The following is a 21,430-nucleotide window of genomic DNA, read 5'->3' as shown; positions in this document are numbered from 1 at the left end:
ACATTTTCTGTCAATGCACATGGCGCTGACTGTGCGTATATGAAGAAGCGAGGCGTTACTTTAACACATGCTGCTTACCCTACCCCTATGAATCTGTAGACAGTGTCAGGAAATTCCAGATCCCACCTGATTGCCATACATTGTTTACCTCGACTTCTCTGGTGTATAAGAAGGGTTTAAGAACCAGATTGCCTTGAGACCTTGCACAATTCCCTAAATAATTGGCGTACTATTTTATCTTCACAGCGCCTATACAGATCAGTTTATGAAAAGAACAAGATGAAAATCCACATCGTGCCTGACATGGTAGAGATGGTTACTGCTAAGGATTCTCAGAAGAAAGTCAGTGAGATTGATTACCGCCTACACCTCCATGAGTGGATTTGCCACCCTGACTTGCAAGTCAACAGCCACGTCAGGAAAGTCACAGATCAGATCAGCGACGTAAGCCCACTGCTTGTGAAGGTCCCCCTCGCTGGCTCCACATGCCCATCCTGAGGGGAAGCAGACCCACCTGCGTCTGCACCCTGGCCTTCTTCCAGCGTTGTTGTCCTCTGTACCTGTGGGTCTGTCCCTGGAAGCAGGGCCCTGTGTGCCAGTGTTTTCAGGGCACCCTCAGCCTCATTGCATAACACCTTTTGAATTTCATTCCATAAAGTCATCCCCGGCCCACAGGGTGTCCGTGTTTTTGGTGTTTGAGTTACAGTCAGTTTCTTTTTTCTGATTCCCTCTATCCACTGCAATCCTTTAGATTGTATACAAGGATGACCTCAACTGGCTAAAGGGCATTGGATGCTATGTCTGGGACACTCCTGAAATTCTTCACGCCAAGCATGCTTATGATCTGCGTAACGATGTGAGTTTGCCCTATCTTATGGGGTTTTTTAAAAAGTATATTTTCTTTTCTACATAGTCTAAGTCAAAGGGAGAGTTATGGACATTGTCACAGACCAGCTATGTCTTAAATGATGTTGAGGATGGCTGAGCTGGAGAAGGATGCTAAGGAGCAGAGAACGGCCGTTTCTTGGAATGCACGTAGCTTTCCTATTAAACAACACGGTCAAGCTGTCCTGTTGTCCTTCCCTGGCGCCTCTCTCTACACTTGGACTATTTCAGATCTATCAAGCATGTGATTCTCATATTAGGGAAATCTTACTTGTGAGGTGTTTGTGATGCTGTAGACAGGATCTATTTAAAAAGAGAATTTGCTGAGCAAATTAACACTGTAATCAAGATTTCAGTAAAAAAAGCTTAAATGTTCCTAGAAGAGCAGCTGTCAAGCCTGCTAGAAGGCTCTAGAAGCTCCATAGGATTATAAGCATCCATTATGCAGATTGTCATAAAATTCAAATGCCTCCTGGTCAATTGAATAAGTGCTAATGAAAGTAAATGTCATGAGCTTTAATAGCAACCAAACCCTCCATGAAAGCAACAATTTCTAGAACCGTGAATGGTCTAACACGGGCTTCTTTTATTCCTCTTGGCAGATAAAGTACAAATCTCACGCACAGAAGACCAGGAATGACTACAAGTTGGTCACAGACACTCCGGTCTATGTGCAGGCTGTGAAAAGTGGGAAACAACTGAGTGATGTAAGTGCCCGAGGGGAAGTCGTGTGGACAGTAATAAACATGGGGCCACCACTCAAGCAGACATGGCAAAAAAAAAAAAAAAAAAAAAAAAAAAACTTTTTCTAACTGGGAGACCAGAGTTAGTGCCTTAGAAAGTTACTTATGGTTCTGCTCGTATTTCCTAAAACCCAGTGTGCTCAATCAGTTCCCTGGGTGAAGGTAGAAATGATATAACTCTATGGAATACTCAGTGTTTTAGAGCTTTTTGCTTTAAAGCTGCTTTTTGAGGCCTCGTATCAAGAGCGGCAGTTGTGTCTTGCTGGGTCAGCCTTCTGGAAAATTAGAGCTGGTCGTAGCAGGATGAGGGAGGGGGCAGGCCACGTGGTGAGCGGTGTGGGTGCCGTGGGGCCCCTCGTCTGCGGTCTGAGCAGGCCTGGTGCCCAAGCCTTGGCCACACACCGCACCCACTATCTGATGTGGGGGGCAGAGCCAGCACACAGCTGCTCTTTTTTTTTCTTTTCACTAACCCCGCAAATTAATAAGTAAATATCAAATCCCACCAGCGAGTTAGAATGTAAAAACCCATTGTTTTGAAACTTAGAGCCCTAAGATAGCCACTGTTCCCTCCCTATGCTGAGCCATGTCCTCTGCTTCCCTCTCGCTGTGGGGTGCACACGCCACTTGCAAGCCTGTTGACAAGAAATGATGGATCAGTTGTTTAGGCAAAGGGAAACCTTCCTTCCTTTCTTGAAGAGAGACTTAGGTTTCCATTTACTTCTTTCCAATGATGCTGCTGCGATCAGAATCAGCTGACCCCTCTTCTGTCTGACACAGGCCGTCTACCACCATGACTACGTGCACAGTGTCAGAGGCAAAGTGGCTCCAACTACGAAAACTGTGGACCTGGACCGGGCCCTTCATGCACACAAGCTCCAGAGTGAGGTGAGCAGTGAGAACCCAGTGCAGGGGCCAGCAGAAATCCAAGGGGCCTCTGAGGGCCAGGCCACTGGCTTCTGCAGAACCCTCCTTGGCTTGGGCTTTATCTCCGCCTGACCTTTTCAGTTGTCAATGCTATTCCATTCACCTGAGTTAAAAAACAAAGAAAAAACCCAAACAGTACACTGTCTTCCCTCCTGGTTGGTGGGATCCTTACACCACGCAAGCAATGGGCATTCTTAGAGCAAAATTGCGTTTACGTTTACTAGATACAAGGAAGAAAGAAAGCCAACCTGCCTCAAACAACTTAAAACCAAAATGACAAAGATAAGGCACATAATCATAAGGGACTACTAATAGTAAGAGAAAGGGCTAGAAATTATTGTTGGAATTCAGAAGAGAAAGACACTGGATTCCACTCACGTATTTAATATCCCTTTTGGGTGTTACCTGGTCAGGCTACTTTGGTCTCAGTCTTTGATGTCACTCTCCTATAGTGAATGTTGAAAGACATTTGGTCTCTGATATCTCTGATACTATTCTTACTCCTGGAGCTCCCCGAAAAGACAGGCTATTTAGGATCACGGTCACAAACTCCTTTCCTCCATCTGCCAGGGATCAGAGAATCATGACCTCTTCATGGCCTGACACTGTGTTTATGGGAGGGATGGGATGGGGTTCCAGGGATGTGCCTTATCATTACGAGTGTCTCCGGGACTGGTGATGATGTGAATGACACCTAAGGGTTCACGACACCGGCTGCACTGACTGCCTGTTCTCTCTACTTCTCCCATTTTCTTGCTAGATTCCACGCAGCTAGTTGGGCATACATTCAAAACATAGAAGAATTATTTCTTATGGGCCCCTTCACTCCTCGCTCGCTCGCTCTCTTTTTTAAGATTTTATTTATTCATGAGAGACACAGGCAGAGGGAGAAGCAGGCTCCCTGCAGGGACCCCATTGGGGACCCAATCCCAGGACCCGGGGTCACGCCCTGAGCGCAGGCACCTGTCTCTGTTGAAGCAGGGGGTCAAGGATGATGCATTCATTGCCGGGCCCTTTGAACTCCCTGACTTCTTGTGACATCGGCCTGGTAGACGAGGACACGTGGCATCTTGACCGAAAGCCTGGAGTGGGCTGCGTGCAGTGTGTTTGACTCGATGAGTCCTGGCACAGCCTAACCCCTTGCTCTCCATAGGGCCTGTACCGCGGTGCCGGCCGGCGCACCCTTCCCACGGGATACCGGCTCCCCGGCGACACGGTGGCCTTCCAGCACGCCAAGGACAAGCGCTACCAGAGCAGTTATGTGAGTGCCTCCCCACACCCGAGGCCTGCCGGGGGAGGGGCATTGACCTGGACCCCTGGGGGTGGGGAGCAGGGGGGCAGGCCCGTGCTGAGCATGCCCCCCCACCACGTACCTGGTGTGTGGCCATTGCAGCGCCTCTGCCTCCGTTAGCGCACAAGCATCCCAGTGACTCCAGGCACCCCATGGGCAGTGGCAGTGGCCTGGGGAGAGGGGATGTCTCGTGTGTCCCTTGGGCAGACGGGGTTCTTTGCGGACCGGCTGGCTCCAATGCTGGCCCCACAGTGCACCCTCCGCTGCTGAGCAGAAAGCTGGGGGCGAAGGGGCTCCCGCCACTTGCGGGGATGCTGGGGATGCTCGGGAGCCCCACACAGGGGCAGAGTGGGGGGAAGCTGCACGCAGCCCGCAGAACCATTAGCTCTCTTCTGCCTTTGGAGTCCTGGGAACCAAGCCTGCCGGCGGCCAGCAGACAAACCCAGAGGCCCAAACTCACGGTCTCCAAATCAGACACTTGCAGATAAAACCACCTAATGTGTCCTTTTTTCTGGTAAATCCATCTGGAAAGGTACTTGTCGGCCTCAGAAATAGCTGCTCCTCTCCCTTGCAGGTCCTAACTTCCCAGCTGTGCTGGGACTAAAAACACAGGCTTTCCCTTGTATTTTTCATAGCTGCCTGCAAGCAGGTTCATCTAGGCAACACTGAATTTTATTCCTCTCTGCACCTGACTTTATTAGCCAAGAAAATAATTGTCAAGGTCCTGATTACTAGTGACCTTTTGTCCACGACTTTTCCTTGTACTTAATACTTGGAGAGTGATTTTCAAATGAAAGCAGCAGCTCCTTTCTGTGTGAGGAATGTACAGCTACTCTTTGTGACCCGGCAGCGAACTCATTCTGACTCTGCCTTCCCAGTTCAAGTACAAAGAAGTGTATGAACACATCAAGGCAAACGGATACACGCTTGGCCCCAAAGACGTCCCATTTGTCCATGTCCGGAGGGTGAACAATGTTACCAGTGAGGTACAGTGAATGTTGTTGATTCTGGGGGGGGCGTGTTGAGTTTCAAAGGCCACGGCTTTGTACTATATCTTAGAAATTTCTGCATCAGCAAGGAATGAGAGGGTCCTTTTTGTTACCATTTTGATGTTTGTATCCATCGGTGACATTTTTCTGTATTTGATAATGCCATTGTCAATCCCAATTCATAGATTATGATGCAAATTAATTCCTTTTTTGAGATTCGCTATTAAAAAATCATTAATGAATTTGCATTTCAGTCTGATTCGTGACCCTGGTTTTCTATATAAATGGTTGGTCTGTATATCTGACCCTATCCAACCATCTGATAGAATGTGGAAGACTTTATGCTCAGAATTCTTCACCTAAGTAAAATAAGTACCATTTTCTTTTTTTTCCCTAATCTCAGTCACTTTCTTTATCCTTAATTGCTCCTCATGGCTCTTTATGTAGAATATTTGATTATTGATTAGTCAACAGATGCCCTCATCTTCCCATGCTAAATACCTGCAATGGTTTTTCTTCCAACGTAGAGATTGTATCGACAACTGTACCACAAACTGAAAGACAAGATTCACACAACTCCCGATACACCTGAAATCCGCCAAGTCAAGAAGACACAAGAGGCTGTCAGTGAGGTGAGTATTTTCTTAAGAGAGAGAGGGCAGGCCGTGGAACCCCAGGAGGAATGTCAGCCATGTGGTCTCTGATGTTTGTGTTTTGGGGCACTTTTTTTAGTTGATCTACAAATCAGACTTCTTCAAGATGCAAGGCCACATGATCTCACTGCCTTACACACCCCAAGTGATCCATTGCCGCTACGTGGGAGACATCACCAGTGATGTAAGCATCTCATCTGAGTCTTTCTAAAAAGCTCTTACCAAGGGGCTGTCCACATGTAAGCCAACCGTGGTCTTTGAACAGCCTTCTGCATTGAGTACTTCTACACTGGGTGTACAGCTTGGAGGTGAAATTGTGTGGAAACAGGACCCCGCATTTCTCCAACTATGGAAACAGTAGTAAGAAGAACATTTAGGAATTACAAGAATTGCTGACCGCCACTCTAAATTCAACACTGAACCATTACCAGCCCCTCACCCTACCTGGTCTCGTCCTGGGTCCCATTTAGTGTCTTCTCCTGCTCATCCCCACTCCCATCCTCCTTGGCAACTTCCTCCTCCCATGTTTGTTTCTCCTTAAATGTTTCCATCTCCTGAAAGACCACTCCGTTCAATCCATGCTTTCCTCCCATCAATATAATAACAAATAGCAGTATTTTCCTTAGCTCAGTATTAGAGATTAAATTTAAAAATCTGTGATTCATTTGAGTGCTAGCCAACTAAGAATATAGGGTGGACATGTTCAACCAAAATGAAACCTATATCAACATGAAGGTCTCACTACTCTATCTTATTGGTTCCTGGTTTGCATTTACTCATGGCCAGATATATTTCTGTTTCTGCCACACAGATTAAATATAAAGAGGACTTGCAGATCCTCCGGGGACTGGGCTGCTTCCTGTATGACACTCCCGACATGGTCCGCTCCCGGCACCTGCGCAAGCTCTGGGTGAGTGCACATCTTCACGACACATAGCTACCGTGACACAGTTTCCATACGTCACGTCACTAGCCTCAATATAACTCTTTAAATGACTGATGAACTTGTGCTTCTGTTTGTTTTTTTTCTTTAAGTCTAACTACCTGTACACTGATAAGGCGAGGAAGATGCGAGATAAATACAAAGTGGTGCTTGACACTCCAGAATACAGAAAAGTGCAGGAACTGAAGACACATCTGAGTGAGGTAAGGATGCTGAACCTGTCACTGCAAGTGACTTACTCCTCTGCTGACTGTTTTATAGGCAACTGCACTCAGAAAAAAAAAAAAAAAATCTCCCCTCCGATTTAATTATGGAGTGGCTACCGTGTCTAAGCAAGTCAATTGACCTCATTTTGCCTCAGTTTACTTATTTTGTTCCCTTTTGATAAGGATGTTGGTACTTGAATACCTGTGACTGGAGCTGCTGAGAGTTGATTTTATAAATTGGAAAGGCCTGTGTTACACTATTGTTGTGGTCTCCAAACCAAATTTATTTCAAAACTTGCTCTTTTAATCCCTATCAGAAACCCTAACCTTGGTGGTGCCATTTGAAAAGTCTTTAATGGATCCCTGCTCTGCGGCCCACTGAACAAATTCTGAACTATTTTGTTTCATTTTCAGTTGGCCCTGAGGCTTCCAGTCTATCACAGCTAGTTGGGTATAGATCTCGTGCTCTCCCCTCCGTTCCTCGTTGCTTGAGGGTTGGACCCCGTCTTATTTAGATGTATGTCCCATAGTGCCTTGGCTGTAACAGATGTCCATGTTAGCCAGGGATTAAATGTGCTTTGTAAAGATAAGGGCATTCCACAAATGTAAATGGTTTTCTTATTATAGATGAGTTGGCCATTCTCATTCAACTCGATTTGTCATGTAGCTTCATCAGACTTCACTGAGCGAAGCCACACATTGGCAGTCCGGCCACTTCATTGACTCCCCATCTTCAATAGTTTTAGTGGCTGCTAACTGGGATCACATACGCTCTTAGACTTAGAGATGTCCTGGCAAACCAAAGGTTGCCCGCAATGAGGGGGTGGGGGTGTGCAGCTTCCTACACTCCTAGTGAGCTAGCGGTAGAGGATGATAAGTTCCTTAGCTTTTATAAATGCTAAATTGAGCCCATTTGCTTTGCTGAAAGCTTACCTGTGTCACTTCCCCTGGCACCAGCACTTAGCCCGGAATGCCTAGGTTCTTGTATCTCAGCAAAGTGCTTCTCTGCACTGGCCATATATTAGAACCACCTGGGAAATATTTCTAAACTCCCCTTGAGTGGGCTCTGACTCCCCAGCCTCACAGCAGACTTTCTGATTCTGTGTGTAAGGCATCTGCATGCTTTTAGCTGCTCCATAATGATTCTAATAATGATTCTAATATGCAGCCAGTGTTGGAAACCACTGCTTTAAGTAGCACGCCTGTCCTCCAGCTACCACGTGGTAAAACATTATATGGTAACTTGCGATGGTTATTGCTGTCTCTGAAATACATCTATTTTTCTTGGCTATTTGGATTCAGAATTATCTAAAACTTTAATTTCTCCTTTTCCCAATTCCTGTTAGGATTTTGTGTGTCTTGTGCATCAACATTGAGGAAGAATAGCTATTCTTTAGTAATTCATTTTCTCCCACACTTGCCTCACTGGAACAATGATGTGAGCATGATAAAATACTGATCCACCTCCTCTATTTTTTAAAAGACTTTGAGAGGATTGGTATTCATTCTTTGAATGTTTGGTAGAATTCAGCAATGAAGCCTTCTGATCTTGGACTCCTGTTTGTTAGGAGGTTTTTGATTATTGATTCAGTCTTCTTACTAGTAATTGGTCTGTTTAGATTTTCTGTTTCACCATAATTCAGTGTTGACATGGGCAGCCTGGTGGCTCAGCAGTTTAGCACCTGACTTCAGCCCAGGGCGTGATCCTGGAAACCCGGGATTGAGTCCCACGTCGGGCTCCCTGCATGGAGCCTGCTTCTCCCTTTGCCTGTGTCTCTGCCCACCCCTCTGTCTCTCATGAATAAATAAATCTTTAAAAAAAAATTCAGTGTTGGCATGTTGTATGCCTCTAGGAATTTATCTTTTTCTTCCAAGTTGTCCAGTTTGTTTAGCACATAATTGTTTATAGGAATCTCTTTGATACTTTGTTTCTGTGGTATCAATTATTACATCTCCTCTTTTATTTCTGATTTTGAGTTCTCTTTTTGTTGGTGAGTCTAGGTCTAGGTTTGTCAATTTTGTTTATCTTTTCAAAGAACCAGCTCTTTCATCAATCTTTTCCATTGTATTTTTAGTTTGTATTTTACTTCTTCCCTGACCTTTATTTCCTTCCTTTCAATAACTTTGGGCTTATTTATTCTTCTTTCTCAAGTTCCTTTAGGTGTAAAGTTGGGCTGTTTTTTGAAAATTTTCTTGTTTTTTGAGGTAGGCATTGTTATAAACTTTCACCTTAGAAGTGCACATCCCATAAGTTTTGGTATGTTACATTTTCATTTGTCTCAAGATTACTTTTTTTATTTTTCTTTTGATTTCTTCTTTGACCCATTGTTGTTCAGTATCATACTATTTAATCTCCACATATTTGTGAATTTCCCAATATTCTTCATGTAATTAATTTCTAGTTTTATCTCACTATGATTGGAAAAGATGCATGATAGGATTTCAGGCCTCTTAAATTTATTGAGTCTTGTTTTATGCCTAACATACAATCTGTCTTGGAAAATGTTCCACATACACTTGAAAAGAATGTGTATTCTGATGCTTTTAGATGGAATGTTCTGTAAGTATCTGGTCTACTCTATGGCCAATGTTTCTATGTTGATTTTTCTGTCTGGATAATCTATGCATTGACATAAGTGCAATGATATTAAAGTCTCCAGCTATTATTGTATTGCTATTTCTCTGCCTAGGTCTGTTAATATTTGATTTATGTATCTAGGTGCTTCTGTGTTGGGTGCATATTTATAAATGTTATATCTTTTGTTGAATTGGCTCCTTTATCACTATATAATGCCCATCTTTGTCTCGTACTAAAGTCTATTTTGTCCATATAAGTATAGCTACTCCTCCACCTTTCTTTTGGTTTTCATTTGCATGAAGTATCTTTTTATATCCCTTCACTTCTAGTCTCTGTGTGTCCTTATATATAAAGTGAGTCTCTTGTAAGCAGTGTATAGATAGGTCTTATTTTTTATTTTTTAAAGATTTATTCACCTATTTTAGAGAAAGAGCAAACAAGCAGGAGCAGGAGGGGCAGAGGGAGAGGAGAATCTCAAGCAGTTTCTGTGCCAAGCATGGAACCTGACTCGGGGCTCAATCCCACAACCCCAAAATCATGACCTGAGCTAAACCAAAAGTCAGATGATTAACTGACTTTGCTACCCAGGTGCCCTAGTAGGTTTTGTTCTTTAATCCATTTGGCCACTCTTTTGATTGGGGAATTTAGTACATTTACATTTTAAGTAGTTATTGATATGTATATTCTTAGTGCTATTTTATTGTTTTCTGGCTGTTTGTATAGCCTTTATCTCTTCCTTTCTTCCTCTCTTGCTCTCTTCCTTTCTGGTTTGATTTATTTTACTGGTATGCTTGTATTTCTTTCTTTTCATCTTTTGTATATTTCCTATAGGTTTTTGCTTTATGGTTATCGTGAAGCAACTTCTATAACAGCCTATTTTAAATTGATAACAACTTAAGTTTGATCCCATTGTAAAGCTCAACATTATTTCCCCCAATGTTTTACGTTTTTGATGTCACATTTTACATGTTTTTATTTTGTGTATCCCTTACTTAATTGTAATCAGTTATTTTTGTCTTTTACCTTAATTCACTTTTACCACATATTCACCTTTCCAGTGAGATTTATTCTTCATGTGTGTTCTTATCACTAATTAGCACCCTTTCTTTTCAATTTAAAGAAATCTCTTTAGCATCTCCTGGGGGTTTTTTGCCTTTATTTTTTTTTTTTAACATCCTTTGTAAGGCTGCATTAATGGTGATAAAGTCCTTTTGCTTTTGCTTGTTTAGAAAACTCTCTCTCTCCCTCACTTCTGAATGATAACTTTGCCAAGTAGAGGAGTCTTGGTCAGAAGTTTTTCCTTTCAGCCCTTCGAATGTGTTATATTACTACCTCTGGTCTGCAAAGTTTCTGCTGCAAAATAGCTGATACTCTTAGGGGGTGGGGGGGGGGTGTTCTATTGTATGTAACAAGTTTTTTTGGGAGGGTACTTTTAATGGTTTCTTCATGTCTTTAACTTTTAACATTGTAATTAGTATGTGTCTTGGTGTTGATTTCTTTGGGATCCCCTAATTTGGAACTCACTGTGCTTCCTAGATCTGGATGTCTGTTTTCTTCTCCTGGTTAGGGAAATTAGTATTTCAGCCATTATTTTTTCAAATAAGATTTCTATCCCTTTCTCTTTTTCTTTGGGAAGCCCTATGATGCAAATGTTAGTCCATTTGATGCTATCCCACAAGTTTCTAAGGCTATCTTCACTTTTTTTTTTCATTCTTTTCTCTTTTGCTGCTCTGATTAGGTGAGCTCCACTGTTTTATCTTCAGGTTAATTGATCCTTTCTTCTGCTTTATCTAATTTTCTGTTGAAACCCTCTAGTGTATTTTTCAGCTCAGTTTTTGTATTCTTCAGCTTTGTGACTTCAATTTTATATTTTCCATCTTTTTGTTGACATTCTCACTGCGTTCGTTCATTCTTATTTCCAGTTTGGTGAGTATCTTTATTACTATTACCTTAAACTCTTTATCAAGTAAACCATCTCCATTTTATTAAGGTTTTTTCCCTGAGTTTTATCTTGTTCTTTCATTTGGAACATATTCCTCTGTTTCTTCATTTTGCTTGACTCTCTGTGTTAATTTCTATACAATAAATGAAACAACCATCTTTCCAGTCTTGAAGGAATGGCTTCATGAAGGAGGTGGAGCTTGTTGTTCAACCCTGTCTCATCTGTTGGTTGTCATTCAAACCTTCATGCTTGTGTAAGCAACCTGTTATATTTTTAATAGCTCCGAATAGTCGAGGATTTGCCAAGACCATGCAGTGTACCAAAAGGGAGGATCTCAGCACCTACATTTGGGCTGACTGGAGGCCAAACCCTCAGGAATCAGCTTTTAAATGTATGCAAATACAATCATAAGGCACTACAAGCATAAAACCTGCTGATCACCAGAACCAGGCAATCTGGAGGTGTCCTCTGGCTGGAAGTCATAGAAATCAGGACTCCAAACAAGTGTAAAAGTTATTTTCTGGGTGAAACCAGCAAGCTGGAGCAAGGCAAAGTTAGAGCACCAAGATGACATCTACAACCTATGTTCCTTGTTAGCAGCTCTATAGACCACTAGATGTGTGTCAGACCTAAGGCCTTACCCCTCAGGCCAAAGATCTAGGACAAGAAAAGAGGCCTCCTTCTCAGAAAGACTGGGAATATGCCCCAGTCTGCTGTCTGTGCAGTGCCTTTGGGGTGGAAGCCTACTAAGAACTGTCCTTCCAATTGCCATAGTCCTGTGGAACCCAGGAATACAAGCCCCCCAGGCTACCAGTGGCAGTCAGTCAAGGGGTATCCCCTTTGGCAGCTGCAAAAACCAAGGACCAGGTGTGTATAAAGCTTCCTTCCAGGATATATTGGCACTCTGAAGCACAGCAGAGGGTTAAAGACGAAGATAGAATATGCCCTCTAAATTCTCTGAAAAGGATTATTATAGTCAGCCCCAAGATGCATTTTTAATTAGAAGCCTGCCCTTCAAGCTGCAGTCACAATGATTAGCTAACAAGCCTCCTTTACAGAAAGACTGAGCTCCTGAGTCTGTTGTCTTTTGCTATGTCCTGGGGGTGGTTGATATTTAAGAACTCTTTCTCCATTGGTTACAGTCTTATGAGACCCACAAGAGTAAGCCCTACCAGCCTACCACCAGGAGAGTCTCCTGGTTACAATTTTAAAAATCAGACTTCCAGACGGGGCTATGAGCTCCTTTCTGGGTGTTCTTTGTTATAAGAGTCTCATGGGATCAGGAGCACAAGCTCCCTTGACCTTCAGAGCCAAGTGACCAAGAAGTGTCCTATTGGTGGCAGCCACAAATATCAGAATGAATAAAAGTTTGCCCTTTGTGACAACTTGAATGGACCTCAAGGGCAATGTGAGTCACATTATGCAATGTGAAATATGCAGACAGAAAAAGACAAATATCATATGACCTTTCTCATATGTGGAATTAGAATTATTTCTAAGCATTAAGATACGATTAGATCTGAGCTTTAAGAAAATCTTCTCATACTTGTGAAAGATGAATGAATGGTACAATGGAGGAGGTGTTTTAGGAGGCTCTTGAAGATGTGTTGAGAAGAAATGATATAGGAGGCTGAACTAAGGCAGTATCTTCAAAAAAGGAGAAGGTGGGTCAGACTTAAAGGCTGTCACAAAGTTAGGAGCCCAGAATTCATGATCATTTGTTGTGGGAATTAGGGAAATGTCTAGGATGACTCCCCCAAGTGTCTGGCCTGCATGACAAGGAGATCAAGGAGTCATTTAGCAAAGTAGAGAAAATAGATAAAGAAGCAGATTTGGGCTGGAGATGGAGATAGTATAAAAAATTCTGCAATTAACATAGTTAAGTTCAGAACATTGTTGAAAATGTGGGTCTGACTTAGGAGAAACACTGGATATATACATTTGGAAATCCTCCATCTCAAATTAATGATTGAGGTCATAGGAACAGACGAGATTACCCAAGGAGGACATATAGGGTAAAAGAAGCCAACCCTGACTCCAGCTAGTAGCAACCTTGGGGAAGGGTAGAACCATAGATGGAGGAGTGCCTAGAAAGGCCACTTAGGAGAGAGCCCCAGGATGGGAAGCAGGGAAGAACATTTCCAGGAATGAAACAGCCGAGCAGTTTCAGTTGCTACAGAGAACCATTCTTGCATTTGGCCATTGTGAAGTTTTTGGCGGTCCTAAGGAGAGTGACTTCATTGGTGTGGTTGTGTGGAAGCCAAACTGTTACCTTGAGAATTAATTAAAGAGAAAAAGAAGAAATACATAGTCGGCTTGGCTGTGAAAGGTAGAAAGAAAATCATTGGTAGAGATTAGAAAAGGCTTAGTGAAGGAAGGGAGCAAAATTTGTTTGCAGATGAAGGACTGAAGAAACAGGAAGGTTGAAGATGTAGAGGGGAAACGTATAATTGCTGGCAGAGGCTCCTAGAATGGAACAAGTGAGAGGAGGACCCAAGAACACAGTAGGAGGCTTGAATTGTGGACAAGCTACACAATGTCTTAGTTTGATACAAAGGAAAAAGAAAAGGAGGGCTAAGGAGGAAAATGCATTATTGGTTTATTGAGCAGAAGCCAAGACTGCTGCAGTGGGACAAGCCCTGATTTCTTTATGAAGCGTAAAGGCATCTCTCAGCAGAGACCATAACGTGCCAATAAAGCAGAAATAATGATAATGACTATTTTATGTCCAGCTGGTGTACAGAGCTGCAGGCAAAAAGCAGAAGTCAATCTTCACCTCAGTTCCTGATACTCCTGATCTTTTAAGAGCCAAGCGAGGGCAGAAGCTTCAGAGTCAGGTGAGATTCATCAACAGAGCCTCACAAACCTGCAGCGCTGGCATCACAGTGGATGGTTATGTATACTTGCCCACTCCAGCCCAGCAACAGATTCTCACACTTGGTTGTCCTTGACGCAGCCTCATGGCCCTTAACTGCAAGCAGTTCTCTTTTGGGCCATCATAACTGTGGCTGTGTTTTACCTAAGCAAGCAATACCACGTCTATTTTTCTAAATTGTCTACGACTTTCGTCATTGGATGAATGGTCTGTGAACCGAACTGCTTGATTCCTTCCGTAGGACCTATCTATTGTTCATGACCACTTTTATGCATTCAGACAAAAAAGGGGGGGAAATGTGTTGAGAGCTTTGTTAGAATCCTCTCATTCTTCCATCGGCATTCTTTATCACGTGGATTTAGATCAGGCCACACTCAACAGTGAGGGTATTGGGTAACTCGGGTGTGTATGTGTGTTTCCAAATGTGAAACAGAAACAAATGAAAAGAAATACATATCATAAATAAAAAAGCAGGACAAAGACAAGTAGACACTCCGATTTAAGGGTTAGAAATGAATGAAAATGACTGAATTCTAAATAATAAATGTTTTGTCTCTATAACATCTGATCCCTATTCTCTGATCATTTAGTATCTTTATGTTGAACTTGCCACCAAAGAGAGACCCCACCATCATGCTGGGAACCAGACCAAAGCCCTGAAACATGCTAAAGACGTAAAGGATATGGTCAGTGAGGTAAGTTGGGAATTTGGCACCAAGGTACACTGGGTTAAAGAAAAAAAATATTGGTGTGCCCAGGTGGCTCAGTTAGTTAAATGGCCAGCTCTTGAATTCAGCTCAGGTCATGATCTCAGGGTCATGTGAGCAAGCCTTATGTCAGGCTCACAGGGAATCTACTTGAGATTCTGTTTCTCTCCCTCTGCCCCTTTCTGCATACACACTCTCTTAAACTAAATCATTAAAAAAGAAGAAGAAAAAGTCTTTCCTTAAAAACTTCCCTTGCTGCTCAGAGAGCTCATTTCTATTATTATGCTCAGCAGCATCAAAACACAGGTTAAGCTATTTTGGTATCGAGCCCGATATACTATGTCCCCAGGCTACGACAAGTGACATTTATTCCTATGAATAAATAAATTCCTGGTTGTGAATTGGGAGGAATGAAGACATTGAACTTAAGTTTGTTTCTTTTTTCTGTCTTTATTTCTTAGACAAAGTACAAGATTCAATATGAAAAAATGAAGGACAAGTATACTCCCATTCCAGACACGCCAGTCCTCATCAGAGCCAAGAAGGCTTACTGGAACGCCAGTGATGTATGCACCCCTTTTCTCTTTCTTCTGTTGTGATAGGGACAGCCGAGGTTGTAGTACATAAGAAACAAAAGATATTACAGTCCTCCACAGTTCAACGACCTGGTCCACAACATGGATCGTGAAAACAACAACACTGAAATAACAAAAGGCACCAACAGTATCAGTCAGGCACAGGAGCCAAGAATAATGCTAAGCGATGCTAAAAGCCTGTTGTTTTTCTCATGGGTCCTCTTAACAAAACTATGACCCCTTCTTATAATTCCTTGGTAGCATTTGCTAGGGATACTTGAGAAGTAATTGCTACTTATCCATAAAGTCATGGTCTTGGAGTCAGCCAAACATGGTTTCAAATCCTGTTATTGTCACCTGCCCACTATGACACTATACAATTTATTTAATATCTCTGAGACTCTGTTTTCTTATATGTGGACTGTGGATAAGAATTACAATAATTCAATTAGATGGAACAAGATAAAATATATAACATTCCTGGCACAGTGCTGGGCTCCTAGTGGACACTCAGAAAATGTTTGTTTCCTTTCTTCTCTTGACCACCTAAATCATGAGAATGACACATTGGTTAGAATCAGGAGGGGACAGGCTTTCATCTCCCATAACACATGATCAAGGACGCATCTGGCTTTTAATGATAATGAGATTACCTGTTAGTAAAGATATGAAACTAGAGGAGCCTGTGTGGCTCAGGTCATAATTTCATAGGTCATCAAGCCCTGAGTCAGGCTTCCTGCTCAGTGGGGAGTCTACTTCTCTCTCTCTCCCTCTGCTCAAGCTCTCTCTCTCTCTCTCTCTCTCTCGTTCTCTCAAATAAATAATATCTTTAAAAACATGTGAAATTAATCAATTCAGGGTAGGCAATCAGTTCTTAGCCCACCTTAGCAGTTCAGAGCCCACCTGCAGATGCACTACACCCATTACCAGAACTGGAATCCCTAGAGGACTGGCTGCACACTGGGACTTAAACTCAGCCCAAAGCCAAATCAATGTCTCATAACCCCCCAATTTAAGAACACTGCTCTAGGATTTCAAGGCATCTTAAAGTCATTATGGTGATCTCTAAAGAGAAATGTGAATTGAAACAGCAGAATTCAAATAGCATCTCAGTTCCATAATTTTCATTTGGAGCTGAAAGGAGTCTGCTAGTTGGACTAGCACCTTATCCCCTGACCCTGTGAGATATGTAGATCCCACCCCTGGTGTCTAGTGGTGTGAGATCCAGTGGGCTGAGCACATAGTGCTGGCATCTCCCGAAACATCCAAGGTAGTTAGCATGCTCTTTCCTAAATGTATAATGCGCATGTGTGCTGCTCAGTGCTGCACTGTACCAACACACCAAGACACTGGTTTCCTACTGTTGGGGGCCAGGGGCAGACCATTTTGCTTAAAATATAAGCTGAGAGAGTTGTATACTACCCTCAAAGTCCATCCCCTAGGATATTTTTAGTCTTCTTGTGACATCCCCAATCTTTATCACTTCTAGGCTACAGTTGAATAGTAATTTGAACAAGCCTTCTCTACATCACCCCTCTCTGGGGTGGTCACACAGTGAAATTGGCCCCAGGGCTCATTACACCCCAATGGACAGCCCTACTCCTAGGCCTCTCCCCTACCAGTGCTGATAACTCTAACCTTTAAAATAGTCCAGTGTAACAAGGGTGGTGTCTGGCATTAAGTTTGGCTTTTCTACGGTGGCTGTCCCCCCAAGTGGAGCTAAGCAATTTTATGAGATTATTCATGTGAAAACTAAAGTTATGATGTCAGAGAAAAGACCACTTTAATTATGGGTTGGCTTAGCTACCCAAAAGACTTGAGGCTGAAAACAGACTGCTCAGAGAAGTACTCATCTTGTGTAAATGGGATGAATCTTCTGTGATATTCTTAGATTAAAGTTAAGAGATGTTATCTCTTGAAATACCACAAAGATCAAGATTATAAAATAAAATTTCAGGACTGCCTCATGGAGAAGGCATTTTGATACTTGGAGTTAGAAATTAAATCTTTCTCCTCTTGTACATTAATAAGTCTTGAGCTCAACAAGATAGTTTACTTTTTTCCTCCTCCTAATTAGCTTTTCATTTGCTTGAGTTTTATCTATTTATTTATTTTAAGGATTTTATTTATTTATTCATGAGAGAGGCAGAGACACAGGCAGAGGGAGAAGCAGGCGCCTTGTGTGAAGACTAATGTGGGACTGGATCCCAGGACCGTGGGATCACGTCCTGAGCCAAAGTCAGACGCTCAACCACTGAGCCACCCAGGTGCCCCTGCTTGCTTGAGATTTAAATAAGCTTCTTATTTTAAGTAGTTTTAGATTTACAGAAAAGTTGCAAAGATAGTACAGAGAGTTTCCATATACCCTATATCCATTTTCCCCTATTGTTAACACATTACATTTCCATGGTATATTTGTCATGAGGGAATCCATATTGATACATAATTATTAAGTAAACGCTATATTCAGATTTCGCTAGTTGTCTCCTAATGTCCTTCTTCTCTTCCAGGATATGAAAAATGAGCTGTTTAATCTCTCCTAAATTTATTCATGGGAAAACCTAAGAGAGAAGACTCTAGAGTTCAAGCTTAAAAGAACTCAATTATTTAACTTGATGGATTTTCATAATCAATGTGCTGTTTCTCTTTCCAGCTACGCTACAAAGAAACATTTCAAAAGACCAAAGGAAAATATCACACTGTGAAGGATGCTCTCGACATTGTTTATCATCGCAAAGTCACAGATGACATTAGTAAAGTATGTCTCTATGTATTTCCAGTTGTGTAGGGCCTAATAACCTACCATCTTCTCTCTCTCTCTCTCTCTCTCTCTCTCTCTCTTTTTAAGTAGTCTCCGTTTCTTAAAACTCTAGAGAAAAGTAGGCTTTGTTATGTCAAACTTGGGTAAGACTTTATAGCTGCCTTTGTGTTTTTACCACAGGTGAAATACAAGGAGAACTATATGAGTCAGTTGGGAATCTGGCTGTCCATTCCTGATCGCCCAGAGCATTTCCACCATCGGGCAGTTACTGATGCAGTCAGTGATGTGAGTCTCAAAACTTTCTGTTTTTACATATAAATTCATATTCCCATATGACGTATGAAATCAAACACTGCATAAAAACTGATTAAACACTTGGCCAGATTTTAGATCTTCTGTATGGATGTTTAAATCCCAAAAAAAAAAAAAAAAAAATCCCAAAAATCACTGCTAACTGAGATTTAACTTGGGGGAGAGAAAAATATATTCAAATTTATAAACCTAATTTTTCTTCCAAATGTATGATACCATAGTATGGGACTAGAACTGATACACTTCCTCTAGGAAATCAATGCTCATTTCAAAATTTCGCTCTCTCTATGAAAATATAGCTGCTGAGCTAATACACTTTCTGGGAAAAATATGCCTGTTAAAATTGAATTGCTTTAATTAGTATTAAAAATTAAAATTTCCATGTACGATACAACAATACACCATAAAATGAACAGAAATCAGTATTCCTGGAAACTTCTCTTAAATGATTGTTTTAATACTTTAGAATTCTTTATACTTCAGTAGTCAGAGCTTCTATTTGTTCTGCTTGTATTGATCTTAACCTACTACTATTTAGAGATAGGTTCTTAAAATTCTTTGATGATCTTCTTCTCCCAGGTAAAATATAAAGAAGATTTGACCTGGCTTAGGGGCATTGGTTGCTATGCCTATGATACCCCTGACTTCACTCTGGCTGAAAAGAACAAGACTCTCTACAGCAAGGTATATCTACTTCAAGAATAAGAACTACCTGCATTTAACATATTCCAGTGCCCACAGAGAGAATTAGTACTCACGAAATGGCTTTTCATGTACCCATCTCTATCCTAGCATCTAGACCTTGTAGTTGGAGTATGTACTGAACTGTTTACTTAGGAAGTTTCTTAGTACTGTCTTCACCGACTGTAGTCATTTATTTATATAATTTGAGTATGATAAAAAGTCCTCTTAGTATTTGCTACCATAGCCATAACTCTAATGGCTCTTCCAGAATTTCTTCCTTACTATGTCTCTGGGCGACTAACTTTGTTAAAGTTGACATGGTAACATACATAGTGGGATGATTTTAGTCCACAAACTTGATGTGTGACTTGAGGCAAATAACTGTTTTTTATGGCCTCATTTTCCTATTTACAAAGTAAAGCAGCTGGATGAGCTTCCCTTGAGTTTGAAATAGGTGTCAACAAATTTTTCTGAGAAGTGCCAGATAGTAGATATTTTAGACTCATGGCCCACATTCATTCTGTTACATAGTCTTTGTTACAATCCCCTAAAATTGTAAAAAAAAAAAAAAAAAAAAAAAAAAAAAAGGATCATGGAGTCATTTCAAAACAGTGGTTTAGATGTTAGCTCACCTCTGCTTTAAAATATGATTATCTAATTACTGGAAAGTTATTTCAAATTAATGGATTAAAAATGCCTTCAAGTTCACATGGAATAAAACAAAATAAAATAATAACCCTTATAATATATAGAAACAAAGAAGAAATGGATTTGTGTTTTTGCCTAGTATGGAAGATGGATCTAGTTGACATCTGTTCAACAAAGTACATACTGCGGGCTAGTTTTTAGGTATCCACATGGGTATACTTTCCACTGCCTTGGGAGACAAAGTAAATGTTCAGTCATTACTTGTTAGCCTCCATGAGTAAATTATCTCAGTTGTATATAGGATAAATGACGTCTCATTCTAAAGGTAATCCCAGCCTGCGCTCAAGTAACCATGTTCTGTTTTCTCTAGTATAAGTATAAAGAGGTATTTGAAAGGACGAAGTCAGATTTCAAGTATGTTGCAGATTGTCCAATCAATAAGCATTTCAAGTATGCAACGCAGTTGATGAATGAGGTATGTATGACTTGATCCAGCTAAGCCTATTAGGTTCCCTTAAGAAGTCTATGAAGTTGTTTGATTCAAACTCAATATATGAAATGACAGGAGAGTCGATTTAAACGTTGATTCAAGATAAAGATTTGGAAAGCCGCTTATAATGTCACCATTTGATGGGCTCTACCAAAAGCAGAGTGAAGAGACTGTCCAGAGTGATGTGAGGGCCCCACTGTAGTCATTGCCTCTCTTTGTACTGACATAGGATAGCACAGCCATTTGGGTGGCGAGAGGAGGAAGGTCAAGGATTTTGTTGATTTTTATCAGCTGAACTCCCTTAAATGTGATATTGTGTAGGGTTGGAAGACCCAGAAGCTCAAGGTTAATTTGGCATCCCTTAGGGAGGCCCAGAAATGGCGGTGGTTGGAAGGGCCAGCCCAAAGGGGAGAGCAGTGATTCGTGCTTTCACATATATTGCCACTGTTCCTCATACATCAGTGCAGAGAAGTATCCATTTGCACCCAAAATATCTCTTATGTTCTTATCCAGTCTTTCCTGGAACTGTTGCAATAATTTAAATTCAGCTTAAAATGGCCAAAATGAGCAAGCTATGAATTAACTTACTTTTGGATGGCTTTATATTTAATTTCCTATCCTTGGATTTTCCATGAATTTATGTAAGTCAAAAAGCAATGTTAGAAAACTAGCAAAATGTGTCTAAAAGTAAAAATGTAGCCACAGTATATTTATTTCAATATATGAATTTTTTGTTTTTGTTATTTTAAAATTTGATTTAGTTCATTTTCAGTCGATTTTCACACGGGATGACTAAAGAATTACTGTCAGCTTCCTAGGAAGACAATCTTGATATATTTTGTTACTGTTTTAATAATTTGCAAAGGATTTCCAGGATCTTTTATAATCAAATTCACTACCATTAGAAGACTGCTAGAATTTGCCCATGAATATGCTTTTTGAGTCTCACAGCTTTAGACAGTAAACCTGTAGCTTATCAGTGCCTTATTTAAGATACCATAAAGCCTAATATTGTCAGTGGCATCACATTTAAAGATAGAAGATGCGTAAACACAAGATAGTCCAATTTTGGTGTCGTCAATCAGATCTAGCCCAAGCCCCAGCCTTCTCCAGAAGGCTGAGCTTCACTTGACTCTCTTTACCTCTGTATTACTACCCTGGATGCTTTGAAGCCCACCCTTAGAAATGACCTGTTTCTGGCTCTCTGGAGTGTTTATCTTGGGA

At 41.4% G+C, this 21,430-nt stretch overlaps 1 protein-coding gene across 22 annotated transcripts in view; it reads left to right on the top strand.

Moving 5' to 3' along the window:
* The window catches only part of NEB (nebulin), a 200,154-nt gene that overhangs the window by 137,056 nt on the left and 41,668 nt on the right, over positions 1–21,430 (top strand). For all 22 annotated transcript variants that reach the window (XM_077861706.1, XM_077861712.1, XM_077861711.1 and 19 more), the window contains exons 110-126: positions 247–444; positions 752–856; positions 1,488–1,592; positions 2,406–2,513; positions 3,706–3,813; positions 4,722–4,829; positions 5,360–5,464; positions 5,565–5,669; positions 6,297–6,395; positions 6,521–6,631; positions 13,887–13,991; positions 14,620–14,724; positions 15,198–15,302; positions 17,965–18,069; positions 18,253–18,357; positions 18,964–19,068; positions 20,087–20,191. In XM_077861706.1, the coding sequence (XP_077717832.1) occupies positions 247–444; positions 752–856; positions 1,488–1,592; positions 2,406–2,513; positions 3,706–3,813; positions 4,722–4,829; positions 5,360–5,464; positions 5,565–5,669; positions 6,297–6,395; positions 6,521–6,631; positions 13,887–13,991; positions 14,620–14,724; positions 15,198–15,302; positions 17,965–18,069; positions 18,253–18,357; positions 18,964–19,068; positions 20,087–20,191 (1,887 nt within the window). The remainder of the gene's footprint in view (positions 1–246; positions 445–751; positions 857–1,487; positions 1,593–2,405; positions 2,514–3,705; positions 3,814–4,721; positions 4,830–5,359; positions 5,465–5,564; positions 5,670–6,296; positions 6,396–6,520; positions 6,632–13,886; positions 13,992–14,619; positions 14,725–15,197; positions 15,303–17,964; positions 18,070–18,252; positions 18,358–18,963; positions 19,069–20,086; positions 20,192–21,430) is intronic.

Source organism: Canis aureus, chromosome 20 (genome assembly GCF_053574225.1).
Source record: "Canis aureus isolate CA01 chromosome 20, VMU_Caureus_v.1.0, whole genome shotgun sequence".
Lineage (NCBI taxonomy): Eukaryota > Metazoa > Chordata > Mammalia > Carnivora > Canidae > Canis > Canis aureus.
Note: the sequence above shows the minus strand (reverse complement) of the source record. Positions and strands in the feature narration are given on the sequence as shown.